This window comes from Schistocerca serialis, chromosome 1, assembly GCF_023864345.2.
Source record: "Schistocerca serialis cubense isolate TAMUIC-IGC-003099 chromosome 1, iqSchSeri2.2, whole genome shotgun sequence".
NCBI lineage: Eukaryota > Metazoa > Arthropoda > Insecta > Orthoptera > Acrididae > Schistocerca > Schistocerca serialis.
Window position 1 is genome coordinate 459739683 of NC_064638.1, and position 27350 is coordinate 459767032.

General features: G+C 39.5%; 1 protein-coding gene across 1 annotated transcript in view; it reads left to right on the plus strand.

Annotated features, from left to right (window-relative positions):
- Nucleotides 1-885: 885 nt before the first annotated feature.
- Nucleotides 886-27350, plus strand: part of LOC126473211 (leucine carboxyl methyltransferase 1-like) — a 61763-nt gene continuing 35298 nt past the window's right edge. Inside the window, 3 exon segments of the mRNA XM_050100124.1 lie at nt 886-1212; nt 12638-12821; nt 12988-13229. Coding sequence (XP_049956081.1) covers nt 1009-1212; nt 12638-12821; nt 12988-13229 — 630 coding nt within the window. The 5' untranslated portion in view covers nt 886-1008.

A 27350-nucleotide genomic window follows, 5' to 3' on the forward strand; every position in this document is an offset into this window, starting at 1 on the left:
AGCAGTTTATTTTGTGCTTTTGCTTATTTTTGATCATTATTTTATTGTTTTACCTTGTTTTCGTGGCGGCTTGCAAATATTCTGTGATGATTTGAGTATTTTTTACGTTGAATTTTGTTCCACATGGGATACTATATCGAATACTGAAAAATGGTTTAGTTTTACAACTACTGAGAGGCTGACACTTTCACTGCATGTAAATAATAACATAAATTAATGAAACAATTTTCAATAAATAACCTTCTGTTACGCGAGGAACTGAAGTCAGTTATTTTTGATATTACTTGCTATCTAGGAAAAAAAGGGATATTAGATAAGGTAAACAGGCTATTTGTTCCCTTTTGTGTGATATTTTTGTGTGTATACATTTTTGCTAGACAATAAATTTTGTTTTGAAAGGTTGTTTCACTATTCAGCATTTACCGTGCAAACTTGATCAAAACATTGTAAAGTTTACTTTCGCCGTTAATATATTGTTTATTACCGCTAGTCCGATAATTTTTGTTTGATATTCTGACTTTTTGTATCAAGGATGATGTCTTATAACCTCAATTTGACCGTTCGCTATTGGGCTAAAAGAACTGACGTCACGTTGTGTACCGTGTAGATTGAACGCCCCACCATTTGACGATGATGTCTGTCGTTTCGTTCCGTTGAAGTCTAGAAAAATCTCCCCTCTTCATTTCTGCGACATCCGATCCCCTTTCTGCGGGAATCGACGTCGCTATCAAGCGAGAGGCTGCGAGACGTCGTTGAAGGGCAACCACTGCATATTTGTCCAGAGATTACTGAATTCAACTACAGAAATATCTGTATTGTATTCCAAGACATACTTTATGCATGTCTGTGATCTTATTGGACTGTGATTGTACTCAATTCAGTGTTCTTGTGTTTTAGCTCTTTGACTGTACTTGTTTGTGTACAAAGGTAATATCTGTGAATGCGTGTAGTGGATCAGACGGGCAAGGGTGTCCAAACAAACATTTAACTAGAGAGCTCGAAAGAGAAATGTCACAGCCTGGTTGTGAAGCGGTTCAGGCAACAAATGATGATGCTAGCGAATGTAAACGTTGTGCTGTAAAACTGGGATATTGGGATGATCCATATATTTCATTGTTTGTGCGCGGTACAGAGAGAAAAGCTCCTGAAATCAATCGTGGCTACTTTGCGCGCACCAAAGGTGTGGGGATATTTATCGACAAATTTTTAAAGGTACTGATTTAAAAAACAGATGAAAAGAGTGTGTTATCATTGTGACGTAATTTTTGCTCCTACTTTTCATATGTAACTTTGCTAAATTTGCACATTAGAAAACTATTATCGATGAAGCGGCTTGTGTACAACTACTTTATTATTAGCGTCCAAAATAATTTTTAGTAACGACAGGGAATGAACATTTTCAGTAATGCTGATGGCAAGTTTTCGGTGAAGACGTCTGTAATGCTTGATTAAATTTCAATTATCGTTACGGTAAATTCAAACATTTCGTCAAATCCTACCGGTTTTCGGAACGTACTCGCTCTGTTGTTATTGTGTAGATACTAGTGGCAACGTTAATAGCCCATGCAACTCGTGTACTTATTTTCACTACAGTATGCTCCATACTGGCAATTACGAATAATAAATGTATTTTCAGTGGTCGTTACCTCGTTTTATTTTTATATATGTTGCATACATTGTTCTGTAAAGCACGACAAAGAGAGAAATGGTTAGATTTAGTTTTGAATTTGAACTCACATTTATATAGTTGTGGCTGGCAGTGAATCCGCTGTAGACTTTGACTGACTGTTCCATTAAGCATTTGGATTTACCATAAATTATCGATGGCATTAATGTATTTGTTTGCTTTTTATGTAGCATATTATTCATTTTTTAATTGAAATATCGCCATTGCAAGTATCCAAAGCTCTTAGTGTAGATGATAGTTACATTTTGACCCCTTGCATTGTTATGTTCACTTATTGTTAAACCATTTGATGGCAAATGACATCTTAAGATTGCAACATGTAAGTGCGTGTGCAAGTGGCATGTGTGGTACCTATGAGCCCTCTGCACTCACACAGTGGACTTATACCGTTGACCCACTGGTCATCCAAGTGTGCCTCAATTTTACTCATGAGTGTGGTAAATAGAGTGATGACATTACAAAATCTGATTGTAGTGAATGGCAGACATTATGAAACACATCACTGATTATGATCGTATCTGCTGCTGGAATAAAAGTGTACACACACACACACACACACACACACACACACACACACACACACTATGGGGTGCTGTAGCCTTATTCCAGCTGTACAAGGCACCTTATAATGATGTGTGCCAGAGGGCATTTTGTGTACCACTGCTGCCGCCCCCCCCCCCCCCCCCTCTCCTGTACCAGTCGTGTATGTTTCATGGGAAGAACAATAGTTGATAAGCCTCCATGTGGGCTCAAATCTGTCTGATTTTATCTTCATAATGTTTTCGCGTGATATACGGAGGAGCAAGCAATAGGCTACATTGATCGACTCTTTTAAGAACATACACACATGGGATTTTAATAGTAAACCAAACTATGATGGAGAACACCTCTGTTGCAGCATCTGCCACTGTAGTTGGCCGAGCACCTCTGTGACACTTTCACATCTACCAAAAGAACCTATAATGTTTCAGTGAGTGTGATTTGTTCCAAGGAAAGTGAATAGGTAAATGCTAAAGTACATACCCACAGACATATGACATAGTCCATATATATTTCAGGCAGGCTAGGAAAAAATCTTGCCTACATAGTTTTGGGTGTTTTTGCATATGTTAAAATGAAGGACTAAGTAAGGAACAAGTATTTTTTTGTTTTCTCCAAAAAAATTGCTACGAAATACAGCCCTCCAAAGATGACACTGTGCATACCATTTTGAAGATGCAAATTTTGAAAGAAATTTTATAATGCTGTATCTCTGTAACAGTTCTAGATTTTTTTTATTTGAAAGATGATTTCTTTATGATCACAAAGAAATCCTCCATTTGGAATTGTGTGTCATAGTTCTTTTACTACAGCGTTCTGAACTTTTTTATAATTTATGGAAAAAAATTTTTTTTAATGCCAATCCATAAAATTTCGTTTTTTCTGTTGATTAGTACCATATAGTTCTACATTCCCTGGAAAGGAGAGCTTACTTTTTGGTTGAACAGGTTTTTGCCATACATTAAACCTGAAGTTTTTGCCATACATTAAACCTGTTTTATTACCACATTATCACATAACATGATCATAAAAATCAAAACCTAGCCTTATTTAACATAATGTTAGTTGTGAAAGATGCGTAAGAGGCTCATTTTTCAAGCATTTTAAATCCAAAATCTATGTTAATGATCGAAAGACTTACAGGTATCAGTTTATACAACTTGTGTGCACTGTGTTTTGTACTGAAATTAGCCAGTCAATGAACTAAAAATGTGTTCCACTGCTTCCGCATCTTCCTTTGATATAGAGTGATGCCTTCCTGTTGAACCAATAAAAACTGAAGCACTTACAGTCTTCAAAACATTGTGAACAGGAGGTGAGCACTGATGGCATTGTTGCTGTCCTTCAGCTGCAAACCTATATCCAGCAGCTGGTCCATATGGTAGCATAAAGTTCACTACAATTTCGTTTAACTCATAATTGGTGTCTGTAATCTCTACAGTCCACCACTCACGGTCATACACACATGCCACAAACATCCCCCTTCCCAGATTGTGAACCTGAATGTTATTCTATTTTTTCTGAGGTGTTGGCCGAACGAACGAATGTCTTCTTTCTTCCTCTTTAAAGTGCGTGCAATATGGGTTCGCCCATCACTTTGAGTCCAAAAATGTGTCTTCTGAATTCCTTTCACAGGGGTAGTTTGTTTGCACCATTCTTCTTTTTTTTCTGCTCATGGAATTCTTCAATTTCCTCTTTGGACAAAAGAGTGAGGGTTGTGGATGTGTAAGATTTAATGACTTACGTAAAATTCTCAGCATTCTGAGTTGCAGCTGTATTTGGTCTGAAAAGATTGTTTCGTAGCATGATTCTTGAGCGGGCCACCTACACCATCACAAGGCCCCTTCCCGTGACCAGTAGCACTGTATACCCAGTCAGTTAGCACAAGCGACTTACTCAATTCAAACAACTGGTAACAATTTTTAAAATGACTAGGAGCACCATCGTAAATAATGATAATCTTCTCTGCCCCTGTTTGCAGTTGAAGAATTTTGTGCATCGCTAGCAAAGCACATGCTGAGTCACGTCCCGTGTCATCACTTATAACTGCAATACTTGTGGTCTTGTTTTGAAAATATGCCGCTCCTGTACAAATTGAAACCTGGTCATTTCTCTAATGGCACCCTTGTACTTCTTGTGGGAGAATTACAGTCCAGTTCTCAGCAAAATCACAGTGAAGCACTAAACATAGTTCTTGAGACTGTACGCACCCTTTCACTTCTGCATTGTGTTGTTGCAATTTCTATAGATGCTGGTGTGTTACTGCTTTCACTGACCATTTACCAAGTTCATCAATGAAACTGTCAAAGGCAACAGTTTTCTCAATTAGCTTATTTTCCTCCCATATCGCATATGTAATTTCTGCAGAGTTATGGTTCAAATGGCTCTGAGCACTATGGGACTTAACTGCTGAAGTCATCAGTCCCCTAGAACTTAGAACTACTTAAACTTAACTAACCTAAGGACATCACACACATCCATGCCCGAGGCAGGATTCGAACCTGCGACCGTAGCGGTCGCGCAGTTCCAGACTGAAGTGCCTAGAACCACTCGGCCACCCCGGCCGGCTGTGCAGAGTTATCTGCTACATCTTCCAGGCCTAGTGTCCATAAAACCAGTCCTCTCTCTCCAGGGCAGTCACCACATTCTTGAAACAAACAAGTCTCTTGCTGTATGTCACAGGCTACTATTGACTTCATATGCCGAACCAAGGTGTCGTATGTCACATGCTCCAGTAAGTTCTTCAAAGTTACCACACAAAGTTCAAAATTTGTGCAGTACACACACAGACATTTCTAGGGGTGTGTGGAACTACCCACTTACTTCTTAGTGCATAAAATTTTGATCTTCCAATATGTGAAGTTGTATAGTTGCTCTTACTAATTTCAATAGTTTCTGTAATATTGCGAGTCATGTACCTATTCACTTTCACAACTTTTTGACCTTCAACTGTTGCAGTTATAGAGAGAGAGAGAGAGTGTGTGTGTGTGTGTGTGTGTGTGTGTGTGTTGCTCCCATTTATCTTCCAGATAAAATGACTACACTATTTCAACTTGAGCTTCTTCTTTAGGATGACCATAATAGGGATCTGGTCTTCCAAAGACTCTTTTCACAGACCTTATATTTCTTGATTTGTCTACCATGTACTTTGATACTGATGGAACGTGATTTGAATTGTTTTATTTTAAAATGTCTCTGGAATAATAATTAAAACTCGCACCTTTTTGCTGTAGGATGCACAATATTCAACAACTGAAGTGATATTTGTGATAAATTCTTGGCAAGAGTGCTTTGGTTCATTTTCTTCTGAAGGTGGAAATTCTATTTTGAAGAGTGTGGTCAGTTTTGTGTAGTGTATTCATCCATTAGCTTTAGTAATTTCTCTGCTCTTTCTTGATGCATAGAGCTCATGACTCGACTTAACTGACCACGTTTCCTTAACAGAACTAACACCTACCTCTGTAGTTGACCGATTTGGGCTATTTAATTCTTCCTCTATTGATGCAAAATCTGCATCATATGCACCATGGGAGGCTTCACCTTGTTCAGGTACTATCATTGTTGTTATTCTGTCAAAACATTTATAACACAAAAAGTCGTCACTGGAAACATCTTCACTTTGAAACTGGGTCTTCAAATGAGAACACTTCTTCCCAACCTGAACAAAGTCTCTCTCTCTCGTTCTCTCTCTCTCTCCCCCCCCCCCCCCCCCTCTCTCCCTCTCTCCTTTTTTTTCCACCCCTTTTATGGATATGCAAATGGTCAGTACATTTCACTCTCCTGTGACCCCAGTCAGAACACATTTCAAACAGTCCTTTTCACAAAACACACTGCAACTGTGTCAACTGGCAAATTCCTCACGTAAACAAATTAGCACTGAACAACTACAATACAGAAACTTGCAATGAACAACCATGACAAAGAAACTGACAAAAAACTTCAGCGAAGTGTGAGAAATATCTGCAACAATGAAAGTGAAAAGAAATATCAGCAACAAAGAAAGTGATAAGAAATAACTGCAACAAAGACCATAGAAATAAACATTATAAAAAAGAAATTAGTAAGAAACAACTTCAGTGAAGACATACATTACCCTTGAAAGAAAAAAAAGAAGAAAAAAGATTTTTTAAAAAATAAAACCTGTGCAAAAGTGGAAGCTCTCCTTTACAGAGAATGTGGTACTACATGGTAATAATCAACAGAAAAAAATCCAACTTTTCTGGATTGTCATTATTGAAAATAATTTTTTTTCTGTACGTTACAAAAAAATTCAAATGGCAACAGTAAAAGAACTTTTACAGATATGTCCAAACAAAGGGTACCATTGTAATCATAAAGCAATTATCTTTAAAATAAAAAAAAACTAACAAAATATCTAGAACTGTTACAGAGTCACAGCATTTTAAAAAAAAATTTCCAAAGTTTGCATCTTTAGAATGATGTTCGCAGTGTCTTCTTTGGCGGCCTATATCTCGGGCAGGAATTTTTTTGGAGAAAACAAAAAATGTATTTCTTACTTATTCCTGAATTTTAACGTATGCTAAATTCAACAACATCCAAGACTATGAAGGTAACCTCCCTGCCTGAAGTGATATGGATTATGCCATACGTATTTGGACATTGTTACATAATTCTTAATCGCTGCTGTGCTGTAGAAACTTTTCTCTCTAGTGTAGACTTCTTAATAATGTTAACATAGGAGCAGTAGGCCTACAGGTGTAAGTGAAATGATTGAAACCACTGATTTCATTACCTACATCTTTCTCGTGTATTGTGAATATGGAGTTAATAGTATTCATTAAGTTTTGCTTGGTCATTGATTGATGTAATACTGTTGTGAAAACACTGGTATGGTCTTCAAATCTCTTTGTATTCTTCACATTATTATTTGTGAAATTATTGTCACTTGTACAGTTTTCTATTAGCATAAGCTTTCTTTGATTTGTAGCACTGGTCTGACATCAGTAATGGCTGTGCAAGTGACAGAAATAATATGTGATAGTGACATCATTAATATGATCATGTGGATCAGCAATCATATTATAACCATAAGAAAAAATTGGGTTTTAATTGAATTAAATACCAAATTAGTTTCTTCTGATAAATTCACAGTTCAGTAAAACAGTTTGAAGGACAGAAACTTGAACCAAGGTCCTTGTCTTTTTCCATGAAGTGCTTGCATGTAGTTTCAAGCTTAGCCTGTCACCTACATTGAGTGTCAGGTTTCATTTGATTGATTGATTCATTACACACATTGTTTTGTAAATCCCATCATGGAGAGCCCTGAGTGATGTGGAATGAGTCAATTCATACATTAACAGGCAGAATTAGTCATTGTTCAGTACGTCTGTGAAGTATACTAACAACAAATTATGACCAGTGCTATTCTACTGATACCTTCAGCAATTATTTTTAGTTCTCTCCACATATGTATATTACGAGAAAAACAACCACCTTGGGGAGGAGGGAGTGCCCCTCCTTTTATATTACTCAGATGCTTCTTTTCCGTAGTACTTCAAATAAAGCATTTGTCCAACTTACAATCAACTGTCTATATATTGGTGAAGTCACATTATCTTTTGTAGAAAACATTAGAGTTATGTGGAACTTGCACCCCTGAAACTGAATATTCTGATAAATTGTTGTTGTAGTGAATATTAAAGTATAAGTATATATTTATTTTTACAATATCAAGTCGGTACTCAACTTTCTGCTTGGTGTCTACTAGTAACTGGAAGTTTTTTCCATCACAGTTATAAAACTGCATTTGGGATGCTAGATAGAGAGGCATAGTCCATATGTGAGTAGCAGAGTTATCCAAAATTCACTCTTTAGTATTATTATTATTATTATTATTATTATTATTATTATTATTATTATTATTATTATTATTATTGTTATTATTAATGACAAATATCGTTTGAGAGTACATGTATTGGCATGTGCATGTCATAATCACCAGGTCTCTGAAGAGGCTTCTGAAAGATGTTCTCTTATAGACTTTATGTGATATTCTTACTGTGTGTTTCTGTAGATGATATCAGCTGAATCACCACAGAAGATCGGGACCAATGACCGTAGCAGTCTGGTCCCTTTAATCCCACAAACCAACCAACCACAGAAGATTATCTCATAGGGCAGTATTGAGTGAAAATATGCTATCAATCATAACTTCATATCAGCATAATGAGTGGGATCTCTTAGGGCTAACAGGACAGAATATAGCCTTTTCATTAGTTTGTCCACCTCGAGGTTATTTTTAAATTCTTCTGAATGCATAAAGAACTACACACTTGAAGCCTTATCCAGTGTATGTCATTGATCCCTTTTTCTGGCATCTGTAACTCATTTTTATTAGTTTGGAATTGCATAAGATGAGGTTTTCGTAGGATAAAGGTTTGGCTGTTGTCTGTGAGCCAATTGTAAATGTATTTGACTAGTATGTGGTTCAGTAGACAATATAGTACATAAATGTTAAAAGATAGAGTGATACTATTGGTGTATGTGTATCACATGTACTCAGGATACACAGAACTGCAGTTGACTGTAAAGTTGTAGTCTGCATGGGACTATGATGCTCACTGTTCAACTGTGTACTTTACTACTGTACAACATCCCTCCCCCACTCCCCAAACCACCATTAAAGTTTGTTGGCCTAACCATGAATTCATAGAAATTCAGGATGGTGATTCTTCTGTAATAGCTACCTGGAATTCTCAGGAAATTACATTTTACCTGAAAAAATGCGGGAACTTCAGGAATTTCATAAAATATCGGGGATTTCTGTGTTTTTAACATAGAATTGGAATTTAATTTTATTGAGTTTTATAAATCACAAATTTTAAAATGCATAATATTTCAAAGTGTGTTAATTGTGTGAATATTATATGTGTAATCATGAACACTCATCATTTAATTCCTGTTTGCTCATTATGTTGTTTAACACTACATTAACTTCTTGAGCTCCTTTGTATTGTGCAGATGGCAACATTGTATGATTCTGTGATCCAGCTCTTAATTTTCTCCCCTTCAATCCCTGTCTGTGGGAGTTATTCTGCAGCCTCACAAGTGTGTACATGTGCTGATGACTAGTCTCTTTAACAGATTTTAGGAGCATGTTTCATAGCTACACTACGAGATCAGAAGTATCTGGACACCTAGCTGAAAATGACTTAAAGGTTTGTGGTGCCCTCCATCGGTAATTCTGGAAACCAGTTTGGTGTTGGCCCCCCCCTTAGCCTTGATGACAGCTTTCACTCTTGCAGGCATATTTTCAGTCAGGTACTGGAAGGTTTCTTGGGGAATGGAGTGCTGCACTGAGGAGAAGTATTAGGTAGGTTGGTGAGGCCTGGCAAGAAGTCAGCATTTCAAAACACCCCAAAGGTGTTCTATAGGATTCATGTCAGGACTCTGTGCAGGCCAGTCCATTACAGGGACGTTACTGTCGTGTAACAACTCTGCCACAGGCCGTGCATTATGAACAGGTGCTTGATCACGTTGAAAGATGCCATTGCCATCCCTGAATTGTTCTTCAACAGTGGGAAGCAAAAAGGTGCTTAAAACATTAATGTAGGCCTGTGTTGTGATAGTGCCATGCAAAACAACTAGGGGTGCAAGGCGCCCCCCTCCCCATGAAAAACACGACCACTCCAAAACACTACCACCTCTGAATTTTACTATTGGCGCTACACACACTGGCAGATGACGTTCACTGAGCATTCACCATACCAGAATGAGGAGAGCTTCTGTAAAGTTTGGAATGTAGGAGACGAGACACTGGCAGAAGTAAAGCTGTGAGGATGGGGCGTGAGTCGTGCTTGGGTAGCTCAGTTGGTAGAGTACTTGCCCGCGAAAGGCAAAGGTCCCGAGTTCGAGTCTCGGTCCGGCACACAGTTTTAATCTGCCAGGAAGTTTCATTCACCATACCCACAACCTGCCATCAGATTGACATATTGTGTACCATGATTCATCACTTTACACTCCTTACACCAAATGATGCATTGTCTGGCATTTACTGGCATGATGTGTGGCTTATGAGCAGCCGCTCGACCATGAAATCCAAGTTTTCAGGCCTCTCGCCTAGCTGTCATAGTAGTTGCAGTGGATTCTTATGCAGTTTGGAATTCCTGTGTGATCATCTGGATAGATGTCTGCCCATTACACATTACGACCCTCTTCAACTGTTGGCAGTCTCTGTCAGTCAACAGATGAGGTTGGCCTGTATGCTTTTGTGCTGTACGTGCCTCTTCACGTTTCCACTTCACTATCACATTGGAAACACTGGACCTATGGATGTTCAGGAGTGTAGAAATCTCACGTACAGCTGTATGACAGAAGTGACTCCCAATCAGCCGACTACGTTCGAAGTCCGTGGGTTCCGTGGAGTGACCTATTCTGCTGTGTCATGATGTCTAATGACTACTGAGGTCACTGATATGGAGTACCTGGCAGTAGGTGGCAGCACAATGCACCTAATATGAAAAACATATGTTTTTGTGGGCGTCCAGATACTTCTGATCACATAGTGTAAGTACAGACTAAAACTTGCATTCATTATCATCTGTGAGTGACAGTCTCTCATTATAGTACACATATTATTTTATATGACTACATGCTGACCATTTCTCCATTTATTGGTACTTTATTGTTAATAATTCTAGTAATCAGACACTAAAATGATGTATGAGATTTGTCTCATGGGATAGTGCCTCAGAAATGCTGAAAAACCTGAAATGGTAGACAATTGAAGCTATATGCCAAATGTCACATGAAAGCCAAGAACCAGTATTATATGGAAAGTTCAGAAATATGCTGTTGCCTCCTACATATTGCTCCCCTACAAACTGCAAAGATGACATTAGATTGGTTACAGGGTCAGCAAATACATTTAAACAGATATTCTTCCAGCACTCATGCAAATGGAATGGGAAGGAACCCTTTGTATCATACAAAGAGAAGTACCCTCTGCCATGAACATCATAATATTTTTCTCAGTGTTGAAGTAGGTACATATTCAGAAGTTATCAAAAGATAGTTGGTGTATCCTAAGTTCCGTTATGTTTCAGTCATTTTATTTTTGTGTTTGTTATTAAAGAGTTATTTGCTTGTAATGTCATCTTATTTACAAAAATAACGAATTGTTCCTTGCGCACTAATGTGAGTGAGCTTCCTCTCTTCCAGTACATATTATCTATATATAAAGACTTCTCTACGATTAGGAGTTGTCAGATGAAACTGCTGAAATTTTTTTATTGTTTTGGATGATTTAAAAATAGCTACCCAATACAAAACCTTCAGAGCAACCTAGGAACTCCTAACTTGTGACCTACATGTCTTAAGCTAGTACTTCTGGAATTGGAGGTTTACAGCCTATGTCAAATAAAACAGATGTTGCTTGTTTCCAGTAGATTGGTTTGCAGAGAACTTTTGCATTTGCAGTGCAGATATTAGTTATTGCTATATGATGTGATTGCAAGGAAAAGTATGTAGCCATTTCCAATCAGTTATAAGGTATAGTGTTGTTATTTGTGGAAGCTCAAGCAACATATTTTGTTTACTGAAACTGCAGAAAAGAATCATTAGAACTGTGTGCTTTGCATCCAAGAGAATGTCACCCATTATTTAACAATCTGCAGGTACTAATTGTTCTTTCCCTATATATCTCTTTTTTGCAGTAGTTTAATTATTCAAAGAAACCAATTTTGACCATGAATGCAATCCAAGAAACAAAGATACTAGTATTCTCCCCATTAATTGTGTAAAGTTACATGCCCAGACTCCCCATTTACAAAGATGAGAGACAAGAGCATTCTGAGTATGAAACTAGATTCACTGAAGGGGGAAAAAAAAAAAGCTAATGAACACTATTTGAGGTACTATTCAATTGAAGAGCTCGTGAAAGATGAATTAGTTATTTGCATAGGTTGTAGTTGTTCACTAGTCTTGTTGTGTCAAGTTAGCTGTTCTTTTCCACAGAAAAAATGTTAAAGTATTAATATTGCTCTTACATTAACCACAGTTTATCAGTGAGGTTGTGTTACCCATTTTTTATATACTCCTGTATTCTAATCAGACATTAGTGTCTGTATGTTGTGAGACGAATAAACTGCAACATAGGCTTATTAATACTTTGTGATGTTTTGATTTTCTTTCCACATTAAATGTTTTTTGTTAATTTTAGATCTCCAAAATGCTTTATCATATTACATCACCAACTGAAAGTGTATCAATCTTTTAATGTGTGCTGTTGATGTTTGTAGCTATTTTAAAATATTATGGTTGGAGACACTTTATGTTCTGTGCTATGGAATCAATTGTATTGTGTCCCAACAAATCAAAACTGTTAACATGTTTCATTTAATTCTACAGGTATAATATGTCTTTTATTATATTGTTTCTTCTGTCTTTCAGAAATGTGGAGGCAAATGTCAGTTGATAAATTTGGGATCGGGTTTTGACACGTTGTACTGGCGCTTGAAAGATTCTGGACAGACAGTTTCAAATTTCATTGAATTGGATTTTCCCACAGTTACAGCAAGAAAGTGTTACCTAATTAAACGCAATAAAACTCTCCTAGAGAAAATTCATACTGAAGGTTTGCTTATCTTCATACAGTACAGCTTCAATAGACATATTTCCCCCTGACAATATCAAATAATTGCTCTTTGATGTAAAATAGTGTTCTGAGTGCATAAGTAAGTGTGTTCAAATCATAGTTCCTTGAAATTTCATTTTGTGTGTTTCTGACTTTTTTGTTCCAGATGGAGAAGTGAAACTCAGTGCCACAGATTTACATGCAGGAAATTATCACATAGTTGGGGTTGATTTGACTAATCTTTCTGAAGTCCAGTCAAAGTTAAATGAAGCAGAAGTCAATTACAGTTTGCCAACATTGTTTTTAGCAGAATGTGTTTTGGTTTATGTAGAAGTTCCAAGAGTTGAAGAACTTCTTAGCTGGATAGCAAAGGACTTTAGTTCTGCTCTGTTTGTAAATTATGAGCAGGTTTGTATTCGCTGGTGTTTAAGGGATGTAGTTTAGTGGTATTGAGCAGTCCTTAGCTGTATGTCAAATCTTGAGTCATGTTAGTAGTCCTTAATTTGGAAATATGACATATAATTTGCTATGTTTGTTCATTTGTGTGTGTGTGTGGGGGGGGGGGGGGGGGGGAGATATGTGAACAAAATACTTTGTTTGTGTATATTCCACAAGGTTAATTGAGGACCAAGCAATAGTGGCAGCATCTGTTTAAGAAAGAGGAGCACAGAGACCAGGAATACTCTGGTGTTGATCCTATTGGAGGGACCATGTGTAGTGGTGCAGTAATTAAGATATGACCGCATTCAGGAGAAGCAGTATTTAACTCCCCATCTGCCCAGCCAGTTGGTTAAGGGGATGGATGGCAGTATGGTCCTTTTTAAAAAGATGCACTCAATTACCTTCTCCATCATTTTGCTATTAAAGCTTGTGCTCAATCTTTAGTGACCATATTGTGGAATGTAACATGCCTGCCGTTGCACAGGAGGTGGACTGCATGAAAGCTTTGCAGTCACCGTTAATATTTATATTGACTGCTTGTCTTGAAAACAGCTAATGAAATAACTATATTTCTATATACTGAAGCAGCAAACTTTTTCAAAGATAAGCAGTGCGTGAGATGACTGCCGAGTTAATACAGTAAAACAAATAGTACCTTTTTTTCTTTTTGGTGGCTTGTCACATTTTACTGGCAGGACCTATGTAGTTATTTGCAATGCCCGTGTCATGTTATATCTCAACTGCACCGAGTCAGGTGGTAAGGCACTGGAATTCAGGTCGATCTGGTTTCAGTTCCCTGCCCTTCATTCCAAAGTTGGGCTTTAAGTTTATGAAGTTTTCGGATTTGTTCTTTAAGTTCTTATTCTTTTTTTATGATTTTGCATTTAGTATTGTTCTTTGGGTAGGTTCAGTTTATCATGTTTTATTTTAAAAGGGGGGGGGGCAAGATTATTTTCTAACTGACTTTTAGTTTTAGATTAGGTTTATTGACATCAGTGTCTTCAGTCTGGTAAGATTGTATTGAAAAGGATTTTGACAATGTCCTTCCACATTCCTGTCCAATTTGAACTTGTGTTCTGTCTCCTGTGACATCATTCTTGACAAGAAAGTGGATCATAAATTTCCTTCTTTTGTCATTTACTTCTGTGCTTCTGTTACAACTGCTGAGTCATTCCAGAGCAAATCAACTCTTTGCACACATGATTTCCTATCTGACACTTTACTTTCATGTAAGAGAACTTAATGTCACTTTGTTGTAGTCTGAATACAATTGGGTAGTTGCTGTATTACATCACAAGGCTGTACATAATAATTTATATTTCCTAATCCAAATGCCATCCAAACTTGATCTTTTTACTATGTTCTGTATTGTAACATGGGGAGCCATTTTTTTTTCTTCCTCCACCAAGTTTGAAGGTGACTTGTGTTGATACGTTCAAGGTCAAAGACTATCACATACCTTAATTGTGTACATTGTTTCAAAGTGATTATATTACGTATTATTTGAAAGCTTGTTCCCAGACCTTTCTTTCTGTTTCTATTAGAACAGAAGTTAAGCCATTTTTGTTTTCTGTATTTGTAAAATTTTCCACACATTTTTTGAATCTTACATACTTTTGTTACAATTTTGAAATTTAGCATTTTATCCCCTCATCATGTACAATGAACACACCAAATTAGATGAAAATTGGAGATGGGCAGGTTGACATCTATGTTGATTTGACACAGAATGACTTACTGTCAGTTTAGTTGTCCATCAGAGTACATATTGTTCAGTAGCTAAACATACTTATCTAACCCAGTTTAGTACTTTTGTCCAATTATGCTGTAACAGTAATGAAAGAATCAAGTTACTGTTTGTAGGAGGAGGAAGAAAAGAAATCTCTAAGGAAAATAAATTTAAGTGTTTCTACATTAAAGGTAAGTTTTTCAGAAGATTTTCTTGAAATTAAATACACAGAAGGATGTTTGTATTGAATTATTAATGAGAAAATCTTCAGCTACTCTGCATCTGATTTTCCTCAGTTATCCTGTATTTGAAACATGTCTCTTGTAGAAACCTGAAGTTGATAATATGATTTTTCAGGAAAATTTAAGCGTATATCAAAAAAATAGGCAAGTGGAAAATAGAGGTGGTGTATTTATTGCAGTAGACAAGGTACTCAAATCCATTGAGATAGAAACTGAAGCTACTTGTGACATTGCTTGGGCAAGATTTAGTATCAGGGGTGGGCATAAAATGATAATCGGATCCTTCTATCGCCCCCAGACTCATCTCCTGATGTAACCAAAAACTTTAGAGGAAACCTCAGTTTGCTTGTCATACTGCAATCATTGAAAAAAACTAATCGTCCAACAATTAATTGGAAAATTACAATCTTGTTAGTGGTGGTTGCAATAAGACATCTGTGAAACTTTTCTGAAAACTTCCTAGAACAGATACACTATGTGATCAAAAGTATCCAGACAGACCCAAAAACATATGTTTTTCATATTAGGTGCATTGTGCTGCCACCTACTGCTAGGTACTCCATATCAGCAACCTCAGTAGTCATTAGACATCATGACAGACTAGAATGGGGCGCTCCGCGGAACTCATGGACTTCGAACATGGTCAGGTGACTGGGTGTCACTTGTGTCATACATCTGTATGCAAGATTTCCATACTCCTAAACATCCCTAGGTCCAATGTTTCTGATGTGATAGTGAAATGGAAACGTGAAGGGATACGTACAGCACAAAAGCGTACAGGCCAACCTCGTCTGTTGACTGACGGACCGCTGGCAATTGAAGAGGGTCATAATTCGTAATAGGCAGACATCTATCCAGAGTATCATACAGGAATTGTAAAATACATCAGGATCCACTGCAAGTACTATGACAGTTAGGCGGGAGGTGAGAAAACTTGGACTTCGTGGTCGAGCAGCTGCTCATAAGCCACACATCATGCCGGTAAATGCCAAAATACACCTTGTTTGGTGTAAGGAGTGCAACATTGGACGATTGAACAGTGGAAAAACGTTGTGTGGAGTGATGAATCACAGTGCACAATGTGGCGATCTGGTGGCAGGGTGTGGATATGGTGAATGCCCGGTGAACATCATCTACTAGCGTATGTAGAGCCAACAGTAAAATTTAGAGGCGGTGGTGTTATGGTGTGGTCCTGTTTTTCATGGAGGGGGCTTGCACCACTTGTTTTGCGTGGCACTATCACAGCGCAGGCCTACATTGATGTTTCAAGCACCTTCTTGCTTCCTACTGTTGAAGGCAATTCGAGGATGGCAATTGCATCTTTTAACACGACCGAGCACCTGACCTGTTCATAATGCACAGCCTGTGGCAGAGTGGTTACATGACACTAACATCCCTGTAATGGACTGGCCTGCACAGAGTCCTGACATGAATCCTGTAGAATGCCTTTGGGATGTTTTAGAAGGCCGATTGACATTGATACCTCTCCTCAGTGCAGCACTACATGAAGAATGGGTTGCTGTTCCCCAAGAAACCTTCCAGCAGCTGATTGAACAGATGCCTGTGAGAGTGGAAGCTTTCATCAAGACTAAGGGTGGGCCAACACCATATTGAATTCCAGCCTTACCAATGGAGGGTGCCATGAAATTGTAAGTCATTTTCAGCCAGGTACCCAGATACTTTTGATCACATAGTGTATTTAGGAACTCCACTCATGATGGAAATATATGACAACAAATAGACCTGATCTCTTTGAGAATGTCCACATGGAAACTAGTATCGGTGACCATGACACAGTTGTGGCAACAGTGATTATAAGAGAACAACTAAAACAAACAAAAAGTTCAGTAAAATGGATAAAAAAGGTCATTAATGTCATATCTCAGTGAGGAACTTAAAACTTTCAGCACAGGGCTGGAGCATGTAGAGGAATTCTGTCTCAAGTTTAAAAGAATGGTTGACCATGCACTGAATAGATATGTACCCAGTAGAACAGTTCATAATGGAAGGGAACCTCTATGGTATACATTCACTGTAAAGAAAGTTCTGAAGAAACGGAGATTACTGCCTAATAGGTGCAAAACAAAGGGTGGGGCTATAGATATAAAGATGTTGAATGAAATACATTTGGCTGTCAAGAGAGCAATGCATGATGATGCCTTCAGTGACTACCATACCACAATATTGTCAAGTGGTCTTCCACAGAACCCAAAGAAATTCTGGTCATATGTAAAGGCTGTTAGTGGCACCAAAGTTAGTGTCCAGTCCTAGAGAATGAGAGAGGAACTGAAATTGAGGGTAGCAAAGCAAATCTGAAATGCTTAACTCCATTTTCAAATGTTCCTTGACAAAGGGAAACCTAGGAGAATTGCCCCAGATTAATCCTCATACCGCCGAAAAAATGACTGAAATAAGTATTGGTGTCAGTTGTGTTGAGAAACAGCTGAAGTCGTAAAAACTGAAAATCCTTCTCAGATTTTAAGAGGAAGAAAACCTAATAACTGGTGCATTGGGATGAACCTTCTGCCATGGAGCTAATATGATGTAGATGGGGGGGGGGGGGGGGGGGGGGTATTTTTGTGCTTGTGATGTGGAGCATTATGTAAGGTGAGTGTTTTTCCATCACAAAAATGAAGTAAGCTAAGCCTCAGTGTGTTATTACAAAGTCTTTTTCTGGGTGTCAACCAGATGATGTACCAGCTGTACTTTGTATCAGTGACAGAGCGAAGTGGCTCAGTGGTTAGCACACTGGACTAGCATCAGGGAGGACAACGGTTCAAATCTGTGTCTGACCACCCAGATTTAGGTTTTCCATAATTTCCCTAACTCACTCCAGTCAAACACCAGAATGGTTCCTGTTGTTATCAGAAATAACGCCAATCAAGCTTTATTCTGCTTCCACAGTAATAGATCACGCTACAGACTAGAACACTCGTTTTCCCTTGGGGGAAAGTGTTCACTGTGGAGATCAGTAGCGGTGACTGCTGGTGGATGTGTTGTGCTGCCACAGGAGAATATGGTCTGAATTGGCGCAGGCAGGTGTGGTGCCCATTCACCAGTGAGAGGCTGTAAGGGAGCACTGATGATGATGGAGCTGGAACCATGTCCAATCTGGGCAGGCATTCGGTGATGGAGGCAGCAGTTGCAACAGGGGCTGCATAGATGGAGGCGATTTAGCGCTGACTACTCCATCCAGCAGTGGTAGCACCCAGAATGAAGAAGGCATGGCGCGGGGGCCAGAGGAGGTGTGGATCATGCAGATGGTGGAGGTGGCCGCAGGAGTGGAGCGCTCTCTGGTGTGATCTTAGTCATGCATGGCTGGATCTGATCATATTGTCATGACGCCAAGCCATCAGAGGTGTCCACAGCACAGAGGTGGTGGTCTTGGCAGTGATGACTGACCCCTGGTATCCACTTAGAGCACCTGCCAAATCTGCAGGTCTGGGTGGCGGATCCTGGAAGGAATTGCAAGGCAAGCCCCAGTAGATGTCCGGGCATTGGCTGGAGCAGATGAAGCTGCATACAGGGTGAGAGGTCATGAAACAGTTGTGTGTTCACTACACTCGCTGACTGGAGAGAATCTATGTGAACTCAAAAAAAACTATTGAAGGCTTCCTCTGGAGAAAATTGTGTGATACGTTTTTTCATTTGGATTTCGAATGTACAGACCAGCCGCTCTGCCATTACATTGGACTGGGGACGAAAGGAAGGGTACGTAACATGACAGATGCCACACTTTGTAAAAAAAAGTCTTGAGTCACAAACTATGGGCCATCGTCCGTCACAGGCATGTATGGGAATCCTATGGAAAAAAAATCTTCGTGAGGCCTTTCACAGTAGCTGCAATGGACGTGAATGGGCAACAGACCACATCAGGAATTTTTGAGAAAGCATCAACTACTACAAGCCAAAAGGAGTTACGGAACAGACCCACAAAATCTGCATGAAGATGCTTCCAGCAGCACTGAGGGGCGGGCCATGGGAAGAGAGAGGCCCGTGGTGCTGCTTAATGGATGGCTTACTGTGTGGAAAGACTATCACAATGCATGTGATCTCATTTCACTACCTGGTGAAAACATGGCAACAGGCCATCAATTTTGTACGAGAAACGCCGTAATGGTTCAGGTACAAGAGGCATATGACATACTGCCACAGTGCAGACAGGATCACAAACCTGGGCACTGACTCTTTGGTAGCCAACAGTAACACACCAACAGGAATTGAGAGGCAGTGGTGGAGAGCGTAATAATCATGCAAAGGATCCGATGCTAGGCCGGTTGATTAATCTGACCAGCTGTGGTGGGCAGATTGCACAATCTGACATAAGATATGATTGGCTGTGACAGCCACTGGAATCTGAAAACTGGTAAAGAGAAAACCATCCATGGTGTTTTTGGTGTCTATGTCTAAATGGAAACATAACCTCTCATCCTCATAAATGCTGGATTTGGGCCAGTTGGCAATATAGAAAGACCATCCGCATTAGCATGTTGTGTTGCGATTTGAAATGTAATCTCATAGTTGTATCATGACAGAAACAGAGTGCGGCATTGCAGGTGATGGGCTGGTTTTTCCGGTAAAGATGCTGAAGGATTGAAACGAGAAACCAGAAGTTTATTTAATACATTAATGTTTTTGGAGTGTATGTAAGCAAGGGCTTCTTTTTCTATCTGCAAGTAGCGCTGTTGCATTGATACATAGTTTTGGAAGCCTACACAATAGGGTAAAAGCACACAAGTAGGTGGGTAACCAGTGAAAAGCAACATCTTTATGTAAGAGAGCTTGAAGTGGCTGGTCCAAGGTGGCTGCACAAGGAAGAAATTTATGGTAGTACACAATCTTTCAGAGAAAGGCTTGCAACTCTTTGTCATTGGTAGGACGAGGCAAAGCCGTAATGGTATAGACATGCTAGTACCAAAATGTGACACCAGGATGTGGGACTTCAAGGCCGGGACAAATGGTAGGTGGCTGAAAAAATTATGATTTGTCCAAGTTAGATTTCAAACTGGCGGCCTATATCACCGTGAACAAGGCATTAAGATTCCGCAAAACACATGTTCGTCTTTTGAGAAACCTGAGACCACAATACCATCCAGGTAGTTAATGCGCTCCAGCACAGAGGATGTGAGTTGCTCCAAACATTGCTGGAAAATGGTATGGATGCTAGCCATGATGAATGGCAGGTGCTCATATTGATACAACCCAAAGGGGGTATTCACTATGAAGACACATTTGGAATTGTCATCCAGAGGCAGTTGTAAGTAGCTTTCTGACAAGTCTGTTTTGGAAAAACATTGGCCCCTGGAAAGCCGTGATAAAGAGTTAATATGGACATGGTACTGGATAGGTTTCAGTAATAGACTGTGAATTTACACTCACTTTAAAATCACTACAGATCTGAAGGTTGCTGTTAGGTTTTTTGGCAATTACCAATGGGACAGACCATTCACTAGAGGAGATGTGCCTGATAACACCCAAAGATGTCAGTTGATCTGGTTCCAATTTTACTTGCTCCTGTAAAGCCACTTCCTCAGCTCGTAGTCTACGGGGTGCTGATGGCTGTGCAATTGAGCGCCCCACAAACCAATAATCATCATCATCATCTCGTAAAGCTACTGGGACTGGAAGGGCGTGAAAAAAAAACTGGGGGTGTGCCATTGGTTTCATTGTGATGTGAGCCTCGAATTTTGTAGCACACCCTGAACCTCCTGGAAGCAGGGAGGAATATTCTGAGCAGAGCATGCACAATTGTTGGTGCAGAAATGGATCCAGTACCACATGCACTTCTTCAGAAATAGAGAAGCCAAAAATTTTGAGGCCGTTAAACTCAAATAAGATTTCAGTATGGCATCATACACTGCTAGAAAGGTCAAAGGCCAAACAACTGCTGTGTTCACTACAGAAGTAGAAAACTGTCCCAATATGGATATTTGTTGATTGTTATAACTCACTAACCAATGAGAGACGGGGGATGTCTCTGGTGATCCAAGATTCACATAGGTTTGAGAATTTAACAAAGTCACTACTGCACCCATGTCCGGTTGCATTTTTAAAATATTGTCCATCACAAGTGCTTCAATGCACAATTTGTTTGCGGCTACCATCACTTGAGAAAAAACGTTCACATCAATGCTTCTATTGGATTTGCTGCTGCCCTAGATACTTCAGAAGACTGGGCAATATTCAGAACACTTCTGAGAGAGGGATTTTCACATTGTAAAGCACATTCATGTACTTCCCTGTCAGATTTCAGGCATATTATATCTTCACGAATAATCAAATCAGCATATGAATCCTGTTGGCCCTGGTAACAAATTGGCAACAATGGCTAAGCTCTTGAAGTTCCACTGCCCAAGCTCTGTATGACTGTTGTGTTTGCTTTTGACTGTGGTAGAACTCAATGTGAGCAATAATAACATGAGTATGTTTGCAGTGATAATAATTAGAGACCAGCTGACACATTTCATCAAGAGAGAGACTGGCTGATCCCTGAAGAGGAGCTAGTTGACATAAAAAGTGATAAACATAAGGAGAAAACCATGGCAAAAATAAAGCCTTACACAAGTTGGGCTCGACTATTTCAAAAGCTTGAAAATGTCGCAAAAGGCATTTTCCATATGCATCCCAATCATCTGCAGAATCACCATATGGAGGAAACGGTGGGGGCTTAAATCAGTGGTGATGGAACCTTGCGCGTCACTGATGCTGCCAAATTGTTTAGTGCCACAGTGAGAGCCTGCTGCTGGTCGGTGTGAGCTTGGAGTTGTTCAACAAGAGATTGAAGAATTTCTTCCACTCACGTGTTGGGTGTATATCAAAGCAAAGAAATGAAACACGCAGAGTAGAATACAACACTTGTCACAAAGTATGGTATAACATTGTGCAGATATAATATCAGAAGTATCACCAGCCAAGTTTTATTCTGCTTCCACAGGAAGAGTTCCACAGTGACATTGAATGAAGTATATAACAGTGCAAGATCTCATAACTATAGATCACATCATTACATAATCTCACAGGTGATCATACAATAAGACAGTATACATAAGTGAGGCTGTTGTTCGCACAGCGCTTGCTGTGCCGTCCATCCAGGTTGCAAGGCAACCTCTCTAGGCGGGCTGCACACGCACTTGTACTTTGCATTGCTTGATTAAGCATCTTAACAGTTCCTTTGAAAGGACATGGCCAATTTCCTTCCCCATCCTTCAAACGTACTGAGCTTGAACTTCGTATTTAATGATCTCTATGTTGACAGAATCATAGATGTCATCCTTTTCCATGACAATGCCAAGCCTCACATAGCGAATTTGACAAGGGTCGAATTGGAGGACATGCACTAGGAAACCCTCCCTACAGTCCAGATTTGGTCCCTCTCCCCCTCCTGACTATTTTTTGTTTGCATTCATGGAAGAATCACACGAAGAGGAACATTCAAAAAGAATGAAGACATTGAGGAGCATGTGCACAATTGGTTGGTGTGCACCCTCAAACATTTTATGAACAAGGAAAGTTCAAGCTTCCAAACAGCTGGCAGAAGTGTGTAGAGCATGCAGGTAGTTATGTACAGAAAAACTGAAGGTTTCAGTTGTTTAAGCGATAAATCAAGAAATGTTTAATTGGAATGACCTTTTATATTTGAATCATCCTTGTATTAAACATGTTTTACTTAGTTTCCCATTTATGTAGACTACATGAGTATGCCATTTCATGTTGTAACCATGTACCAAGAAATTTTATACATTCTGGTTTTTGAATTGTTTGCCCATTAATTTCAATATGAAGATTAGCTGGTGTCGTATTCTGGGTGGTGAATATGCCCATTGCATCTGACCCCCGCCCCCAAGGTTTATAATCAAATTGTTTGCATCAAAGTAGTTTACTGTACTCCTTGTGACAGCCTTTTTTTTCCAAAGGTTTCATTGATACTTCCTGTATTTGAGATGGTTCCTGTATTTGAGATGGAGTTATCATCTGGAAATTGGTGTCGTTTGCTGTTACTGTTTATATCCAAATGTTGTTGTTGTGGTCTTCAGTCCTGAGACTGGTTTGATGCAGCTCTCCATGCTACTCTATCCTGTGCAAGCTTCTTCATCTCCCAGTACTTACTGCAACCTACATCCTTCTGAATCTGCTTAGTGTATTCATCTCTTGGTCTCCCTCTACGATTTTTACCCTCCACACTGCCTTCCAATACTAAATTGGTGATCCCTTGATGCCTCAGAACATGTCCTACCAACCGATCCCTTCTTCTAGTCAGGCTGTGCCACAAACTCCTCTTCTCCCCAATTCTATTCAGTACCTCCTCATTAGTTATGTGATCTACCCAACTAATCTTCAGCATTCTTCTGTAGCACCACATTTCGAAAGCTTCTATATCCAAATAATTTACATATAAAAACAAGAATAGACCCATTTTGGGACCTTGAAGATGTCCATATTCGACTTGTAATAAACCAACTGGTAGGCATTTCATAAGTAGTAGTTTCACATTCTGGGCCTAGATGAGCCTGTCAGGCCTGACTGATCACCTTGTCATCTGTCAGGATGTGGTATGGAGGGCACGTGGTCAGCACACCGCTCTCCCAGGCATTGATGTTGGAAGCGCCACTGCGCATTCGAGTAGCTCCTCAGTTGGCTTCACGAGCATGAATGCACCCTGTTTCAGCCATCTCACCAAGGAAAATTTCCTGGCAGTACCAGAAATCGGTCCCCTACATGGCACTTAGATGTGCTGACCTCTTAGATATAGATGGGTATGGATTGTGTCATTTACTTCATGTGTTGTCTTTGTGAACTGTTTTCTGAAGGTATGAGTAAAACCATTTACAAGCTGCTCCCCTAATACCCCAATTCTCAATTGTATTAAGTAATTTATTGTGACTGATGGTGTCCATGCCTCTGATAAGTCTAGCAGCATGCTCAAGGTAAGTTGCTGTGAATCTGGTGTCTTTAAGTATTTCATGTAGCAAAGAAAAGATTGCTGTTTCTGTTGACTGATTTCTTCTGAAGGCATACTATGATGCTGTTAGTACTGAAATTTATTTAAGAAATTAGTCTTTCATAACAATGCTTTTGAGGAATATTTGAAAATACAGACAATAGAAACATAGGTTTACAATTTAATACCTCTTAATGGCTTCCTTTTTTGTGATGTGGTTTCACTGTAGAAATTTTTTTACATGTTGGGAAGCTGCCAGTTGATATAGACAGATTTACAATATAAGGCAGTGGTTCAGAGATTGTCTGAACATTTTTAACAACAAAATTTGGTATATTATTTATTTGTGATGAGTGTTTTGATTTTAGTAGTTTGGTTTATTGCTGTACCTCTTCTCTATTTGTTGGAATGAGAAATATTGTGTTATGTGGCTGCCTAATTTTTGAGGTGGGGTGTGTGTAATGTTTATTAGTGATACTTTTTTAATAAGGTTTTCTGCTGAATTTACGAAATGTTTGTTGTTCACAATAGGTACATCCTGCGGTTTGATGAAGGTTTGCGAATTTTCGTATAGTTGTATGTAATCAGTTTTAATTTTGTTAGTCCTCCTTTCGTTTTTTACGATATTCCAAGCAGCTTTCATTTTATTTGGTGTGTCTCTTATTTATCTGTCATTTCCCAGCATTGTGGTACTTTTCGTTACCTTGCTGAGTATTGTTTTATAGTTTTTTTACAGTTCTTATCAAATTCAGGTGTTGTTTACACATTTTAGTAATTCTGTACAGGAATCATTTCTGTGCAAATTCTGTACAGGAATTGTTTCTGTGCACAATTATCTTATACCATACCTGAAGTTATCCAGTTGTTTGAGTGGTTTTGCTTCGTAATTATAAGTGTAAAAACTACATCAAAATAACATTTAATTGTATTTGGAAGGTACTGAATTTCTCAGATATCTTTCCAGCACCACATCTTTTTTAAATAATTTCTAAATATTTCGATTTTTTGGCCACTGTAAGTTTTGTCTTGATATGTGCTTGTCAGTTTGTGGCTTCAATATGGAAACTTAGGGTTCGAACATAGGGGTTTCAGAGTCTAGTCTTCGCTATTTCTGCTTTGTAATGTTGTTGCTAAGTGTTAATTACTATTTGATCTGTTGTGGATTTTATATAAGAAGTTAACAACTAAAATATTCATTAATCCTGTGTCTGTGTGTGTGTGTGTGTGGGGGGGGGGGGGGGGATGAAAAAGGACAAATTTTGTGTGTGTGTGTGGGGGGGGGGGGGGGGGGTTGACAGAGGGTGTTACACAAAGAGGGTGAGGGGATGAGAATAGGCAGGAGATGATAGGTCGGGAGGGGTGGAAACTGTTGGGTGGAGAGTGTGGGGACAGTAGGTTACCATGGGTCGAGGCAGAGGTATTTTTGGGAGTGGAGAATGTGTTGCAAGGTTAACTCATATCTGCACAGTTCAGAAAAGCAGGTGGTGGAGAGGAGGATCCAGATGGCTCAGGTACTGAAGCAGCCCTTGAAATCAAACATGTTATATTCAGCTGCGTGTTGTTCCAAAGGGTGGTCTACTTTGCTCTTCGCCACTGTTTTGGTAGTGGCCATTTGTCCATCTGGTAGAAAGCTGGTTGGTAGTCATACCAATATAAAAAGCAGTGATTGCAGCAGAGCTGATAAATAACATGGCTGTTTTCACAGGTGGCCTGGTCTCTGATGGAATAGGATAAACCAGTAGTGACAAGACTGGAATGGGAAGTACTGGGTGGGTCGACTGAGCAGGATCCTCCACAGGGATATGATCCTTGTGGCAAGGGGCTGAGATTGGGAGTGGCATAGGAGTGGACTGGGATGTTGAGGAGTTTGGGTGGGTGACGAAGCTCTGCTTTAGGAGGGGTGGGAAGGATCTTTGGTAGGATGTCCCTCTTTTCAGGGGATGATGATAGGTAATCAAAGCCCTGATGAAGTGTACATTTCAGTTATTCCATTCCGGGGTGGTGTTGGGCGATGAAAAGGGCACTTCTTTTTGGCCGGTTCTTGTGGTGGGAGGATAGAGGGTTTGTGGGGAAATGGTACAGATCTATTTGCTGACTAGGTCTGGGGGATTGAAGGATAGTGCCTGTCTGTGAAGGCCGTAGTGAGACACTCTGCATACTGGGCAAGGGAATTCTTGTCACTGCACTTGAAGATATTAGTGAACCTGAACCAGACTAGAGGTTTGGCATTTTGAGAGGCTACAAAGGTATCGTCTAGGTGGCCCACAAACAGGTTGGTATAGGATGGTGCCATGTAGATACCCATGGCTGTGCCCTGAGTTCGTTTGTATACCTTCTTTTCTGAAGAGAAGTAGTTGTGAGGTAGGATGAAATTAGTAAGGTATTTGAGGAAAGAGATAGGGGGTTCGTAGTCTGAATGACATTGGGAAAGGTAGTGTTCAGTAGCAGTAAGACCATGATTATGAGGGTTGTTTGTGTTTACAGAAGTGATGTCAACAGTGACAACTAATGATCCTAGAGGTAAAGGGATGATGGAAGTGGTTGGTATCTTTGACATTAGAGGACATATTACCAGTTGGTTGATAGTGTTGGTCAGTGAGGGCCAAAATTCTTTCAGTGGGGTACAATAACCAGCTACAATGGAACATACAGAATGATTGGATAAAAGGTTGGAGGTAAGGAATTCCTGAAAGTGACTAGCAAATGGTTCGGTGGAATGTGGGAAGGATCACGGTTGGATGGAGGTATGAACTGGGATAGGTAGGGTTCAATGTTGGGATTAGGTTGGCTTTTGTTGGTGGGACTGGTGGCAAATGAGTGTTTCCACTGCAGGGATAGGAAGAGGAGAGTAGGTCTTTGACAACTGCAACATTGTTCAATTTGGGTGTATGGCTAAAGGTGAGGCCTTTGGATAGAACTGAAACTTCTGAGGGCTGAGGATTTTGGGGGAGAGGTTAACAACTGTGTTATGGGAATGTTTTGGCTCTGGATTTGGTGGATATTGGTAGGGAGTTTTGGAGGATGTGGCATGTTGAAAAGATCAGCAGGGCAAGGAATGCTGTGGTGGATTGGATCGGGGTTGGATAGTGATGCCCTGATGGGGTGCAGGATGTCAGCAGGTTGGATAACCTGCTGAATCGCTCCAGGTTCTGGAGAGCAAGGGATTCAATGTCAGAGAT